Source organism: Pyrgilauda ruficollis, unplaced genomic scaffold (assembly GCF_017590135.1).
Source record: "Pyrgilauda ruficollis isolate IOZ18807 unplaced genomic scaffold, ASM1759013v1 scaffold794, whole genome shotgun sequence".
Lineage (NCBI taxonomy): Eukaryota > Metazoa > Chordata > Aves > Passeriformes > Passeridae > Pyrgilauda > Pyrgilauda ruficollis.
In genome coordinates this window covers 3541-8866 of record NW_024529866.1, presented here as the reverse complement: position 1 = coordinate 8866, position 5326 = coordinate 3541, and the positions used below count along the sequence as shown (strand labels likewise).

Here is a 5326-nt window from a genome sequence, read left to right as displayed (position 1 = left end):
ATTTTGGGTTCATTCCGGGTGAATTGTTGGTTAATTTCAGATGAATTTTGGGTTCATTCCGGGTGAATTTGGGTTGGTTTCGGGGATAATTTTGTGTTCATTCCGGGTGAATTTGGGGCTGGTTTCGGGGATAATTTTGGGGTAATTTTGGGTTCATTCCGGGTGAATTTGGGTTGGTTTCGGGGATAATTTTGTGTTCATTCCGGGTGAATTTGGGGCTGGTTTCGGGGATAATTTTGGGGTAATTTTGTGTTCATTCCGGGTGAATTTGGGGGCGTTTCGGGGGGTCCCGAACCCTGGACCAGCAGCGTGACGTCAGCGCCGGCCCCGCCCTCGGCGTTGTGGCACCACACCCGGTAGGGGGCGCTGTCGGCGCGCGTGACGTTGGCGATGACGAGAGCGCCCCCTGGCGACTGCCGGAACCGAGGGGACCCCTCTGGGGGCGGGGCCAACAAGGGGGCGGGGTCACAAGGAGAGGGGTTAGGGAGAGGCCACGCCCACACAGGAAACCGCGGGGTGCTCCCAGTGCTCCCAGTGCTCCCAGTAACCTCCCAGTGACCCCAAACCCCAAACCAGTATAGACCAGTAACCCCAAACCCCCTCCCAGTCCCTTCCCCAGTATAAACCAGTAGCTCTAAATCCCATTTTTACCCCTCCCAGTCCCTCCCAGTTTGTCCCAGTCCCTCCCAGTAATCCCAACCCTCAAACCAGTACAAACCAGTAACCCCAAATCCCCCCCCAGTATAAACCAGTAACTCTAAATCCCCTTTTAAACCCCTCCCAGTCCTTCCCAACCCATCCCAGTCCCCTCCCAGTTCCTCCCAGTAACCCCAAACCCCAACCCAGCACAAACCAGTAACCCCAAACCCCAAACCAGTATAAACCAGTAACCCCAAAACCCAAACCAGTAACCCCAAACCTCAAACCAGCACAAACCAGTAACCCCAAACCCCCTTTTTAACCCCTCCCAGCCCGTCCCAGTCGTTCCCAGTCCGTCCCAGTTTGTCCCAGTACCGGGGCTGATGCCCCTCCCCCGCACGCTCCAGGCGCAGCCCTCGGGGGGGGGATGGGCGCGCACCGACAGCCCCAGCACGGCCTCGGAACCTTCCGGAACCAGCACGGGGGAGGGGCCCGCGCTCAGCAGGGGCGCGTCTGCACCAGTACAGACCAGTACGGACCAGTTCCACCCCAGTTCAACCCCAGCTCCATCCCAGTAACCCCCAGCGCCTTCTAAACCCATTCCCAGTATAAACCAGTATAAACCAGTTAGGTAACCCCCAATCCCCCTTTTAACCCCTCCCAGTCTCTCCCAGTATAAACCAGTGGCTCACGGCGCAGGCGCAGGACGTGGGCGGAGCTGACGGCCACGCCCAGTCCCCCGCTCCAGGCGCGGCACGTGATTGGCTGATCCTGGAGCGACAGCGCCCCCTGCAGGAGCAGCCGCGACCCCACCGTGACCCCCCCGTGGGGGGCGGGGCTGGGGGGGAGGGGCAGCCCCGGGTCCCTGTGGGGAACTGGGGTTACTGGTTTGTACTGGGAGGGACTGGGGGGACTGGGAGGGGTAAAAAGGGGATTTCGGGTTACTGGTTTATACTGGGATGGGATTGGGAGGGAACTGGGTTATAATGGGAGGGGATTGGGAGGGTTATAAAGGTTACTGGTTTATACTGGGATATACTGGGAGGGTTATAAAGGTTACTGGTTTATACTGGGATATACTGGGAGGGACTGGGAAGGAATTGGGAATTAGGAGGGAACTGGGAGGTCACTGGTTTATACTGGGAGGTCACTGGTGTTACTGGGAAGGCTGTCAGGGGTCACTGGTGTTACTGGGAGGTCACTGGTTTATACTGGGAGGTCACTGGTTTATACTGGGAGGTCACTGGTGTTACTGGGAAGGCCGTCGGGGTTACTGGTTTATACTGGGGGCTACTGGTTTATACTGGGAGGTTACTGGAGTTACTGGGAGGTCACTGGGGGGTCACTGGTTTATACTGGGGGTTACTGGTGTTACTGGGAGGTCACTGGGAGGTCACTGGTTTATACTGGTCTGTACTGGTCACTCACGGGGCGTGGCCGGGCCGGATCCAGGTGAGCTCCGGGGCCGGGTGGGCGGGGCCAGCGCGGCACGTGACGGTGAGGGCGTGGCCAGGGCGGGGCTCCCGCGGGGACACCGAGATGGAGACGGACTGGGCTGGAACTGGGAGGGACTGGGAGTGACTGGGAGGGACTGGGAGGGGACTGGGAGTGACTGGGATGGGACTGGGAGTTACTGGGAGGGGCCTGGGAGCGACTGGGAGCGTATACTGGGAGGGTTATAAAGGTTACTGGTTTATACTGGGATATACTGGGAGGGTTATAAAGGTTACTGGTTTATACTGGGATATACTGGGAGGGTTATAAAGGTTACTGGTTTATACTGGGATATACTGGGAGGGTTATAAAGGTTACTGGTTTATACTGGGATATACTGGGAGGGTTATAAAGGTTACTGGTTTATACTGGGATATACTGGGAGGGTTATAAAGGTTACTGGTTTATACTGGGATATACTGGGAGGGTTATAAAGGTTACTGGTTTATACTGGGATATACTGGGAGGGTTATAAAGGTTACTGGTTTATACTGGGATATACTGGGAGGGTTATAAAGGTTACTGGTTTATACTGGGATATACTGGGAGGGACTGGGAAGGAATTGGGAATTAGGAGGGAACTGGGAGGTCACTGGTTTATACTGGGAGGTCACTGGTGTTACTGGGAAGGCCGTCGGGGTTACTGGTCAATACTGGGGGTTACTGGTTTATACTGGGGGTTACTGGTTTATACTGGGAGGTCACTGGTGTTACTGGGAAGGCCGTCGGGGTTACTGGTCAATACTGGGGGTTACTGGTTTATACTGGGGGTCACTGGTTTATACTGGGAGGTCACTGGTGTTACTGGGAGGTCGCTGGGAGGTCACTGGTTTATACTGGTCTGTACTGGTCACTCACGGGGCGTGGCCGGGCCGGATCCAGGTGAGCTCCGGGGCCGGGTGGGCGGGGCCAGCGCGGCACGTGACGGTGAGGGCGTGGCCAGGGCGGGGCTCCCGCGGGGACACCGAGATGGAGACGGACTGGGCTGGAACTGGGAGGGACTGGGAGTGACTGGGAGGGACTGGGAGTGACTGGGAGTGACTGGGAGGGACTGGGAGTGACTGGGAGGGACTGGGAGGGGCACAATATGACCACGCCCACCTGTGGCCACACCCCCAAGGCTCCCAGTGTTCTCCCAGTATAACCCAGTATGATCCAGCTCCCTCCCAGTATAACCCAGTGTATCCTAGTTCCCCTCCCACTCCCTCCCAGCTGGGAGGGAACTGGAGGGAACTGGGATGAACTGGGATGAACTGGGATGAACTACAAAAAACTGGGAGTTACTGGGAGGGACCTGGGACAAACTGGGACGAACTGGGATGGACTGGGGGGAACTGGGAAGGGCAGCAGGTGATTTGGCCGGCACTGGTTTATACTGGGAGGCACTGGGAGCGGTTCCGGGCTGTTGGGGGCGCTCACCTTGCTCCAGGTGAGTTTGGGGGCGGGGTGTCCCCCCCGGGCGTGGCACAGCAGCCGCAGCCCCTCCCCCACCCGGAAGGTGGCGTTGGGGGGCGGGGCCTCGACCCACAGAGCCTGGGGCGGGTCTGGGGCGGGGCCAGAACGGGACACGCCCCCTTTTAGACGGACACGCCCCTTCTTAAGGGGACACGCCCCTCCTCAAAGAGATGCGCCCCTTCTTAAAGGGGCACACCCTCTTTTAGAAGGACACGCCCCTTTTAGAAGGACACGCCTCTTCTTAAAGGCACAGCGCCCCAGTCCCTCCCAGTTCATCCCAGTAACACCCAATGTGATCCCAGTTCATCCCAGTATAAACCAGTGACTCCCTTTGTGCTCCCAGCGCCCCCCAATCCGCTCCCAGTCCCTCCCAGTATGTCCCAGTTGCCTCCCAGTCCCTCCCAGTGCCCCCCAATCCCCTCTCTGTTCCCTCCCAGTTCCTCCCAGTCCCTTCCCAGTAACTCCCAGTCTCCCTTAATCTCTTCCCAGTCCCCCCCCAGTATAAACCAGTTCCTCCCAATCTCCTCCCAGTTTGTCCCAGTTCCTCCTGATCCCCTCCCAGTTCCCCCCAGTATACCCCAGCCCCCGCCATACCCCTCCCAGTCCTCCCCAATTCCCTACCAGTCCCCTCCCAGTCCCTCCCAGTCCCCCCCAATCCCTTCCCAGTATATCCCAGTCCCCGCCATACCCCTCCCAGTCCTTCCCAGTATAATCCAGTTCCCTCCCAATTCCCTCCCAGTCCATTCCAGTTTATCCCAATCCCCTCCCAGTCCTTCCCAGTATAACCCAGTCCCCTCCTAGTTCCCCCCCAATCCCCTCCCAGTTTATCCCAGTTTGCCCCAGTCCCCTTCCAGTTCACCCCTCAGACCCTCCCAGTGCCCCCCCATTCCCCTCCCAGTATAAACCAGTCCCCCCCAGTTTATCCCATTCCCCTCCTAGTCCCTCCCATTTCTCCCCAGTCCCTCCCAGTATAACCCAGTCCCCCCCAATTTCCCCCCAGTCCCTCCCAGTCCCCCCCAGTATAACCCAGTCCCCCCCAATTCCCTCCCAGTCCCTCCCAGTCCCCTCCCAATCCCTTCCCAGTGCCCCCCAGTCCCTCCCAGTTTATCCCAGTCCCTCCCAGTGCCCCAGTCTCACGGCTGACGCTCAGGGTCACTGTCACGCTCCGTGTCCCCACCCCGGGGGTCTCGGCCTCGCACACCAGGGCGGCGCCGTGGTCCTGGCCCCGCCCCCGCAGCGTCAGGTTCGAGTAGGCCCCGCCCCCCTGGCGGCACCAAGGGGTCACTCCCAGTTTGTCCCAGTCCATCCCAGTTTGTCCCAGTCCATCCCAATTTGGTCCAGTTCCCCCTCCCCAATCCCCTCCCAATGCTCCCCAGTCCCTCCCAGTATGACCCAAGCCCCTCCCAGTATATCCCAGTGCATCCCAGTTTGTCCCAGCTCCCCTCCCAGTTCCTCCCAGTTTGATTTCAGCTGTGATCCCAGTTCCTCCCAGTTGCTCCCAGTATATCCCAGGGCATCCCAGTTTTTACAAGTTACCCCCCCATCCCCTCCAAGTTCCTTCCCAGTATAAACCAGTAACATCCCAGTTTCCTCCCAGTCCCTCCCACTCCCTGCCAGTTTATCCCAATCCCCTCCCAGTCCCCCCCCAGTATATCGCAGTTTGTCCCAGTTCTCTCCCAGTCCCTCCCAGTCCCCACCCAGTCCCTCCCCGTTTGTCCCAGGCCCCCCCCGGCCCCCC

The 5326-nt window shown here is 58.9% G+C and overlaps 1 protein-coding gene across 1 annotated transcript in view; it reads right to left on the bottom strand.

The window, feature by feature from the left end:
• The window catches only part of LOC121364113 (nephrin-like), a gene marked incomplete at its 3' end in the record, with an annotated part of 12201 nt that extends 7307 nt beyond the window's left edge, over positions 1-4894 (bottom strand). The window contains exons 1-8 of the mRNA XM_041487108.1: positions 4726-4894; positions 3553-3677; positions 2992-3134; positions 2274-2293; positions 2068-2200; positions 1332-1477; positions 1015-1152; positions 296-436 (exon numbers count right to left, since the gene is read on the bottom strand). Coding sequence (XP_041343042.1) covers positions 296-436; positions 1015-1152; positions 1332-1477; positions 2068-2200; positions 2274-2293; positions 2992-3134; positions 3553-3677; positions 4726-4894 — 1015 coding nt within the window. The remainder of the gene's footprint in view (positions 1-295; positions 437-1014; positions 1153-1331; positions 1478-2067; positions 2201-2273; positions 2294-2991; positions 3135-3552; positions 3678-4725) is intronic.
• Between the last annotated feature and the right edge of the window lie 432 nt (positions 4895-5326).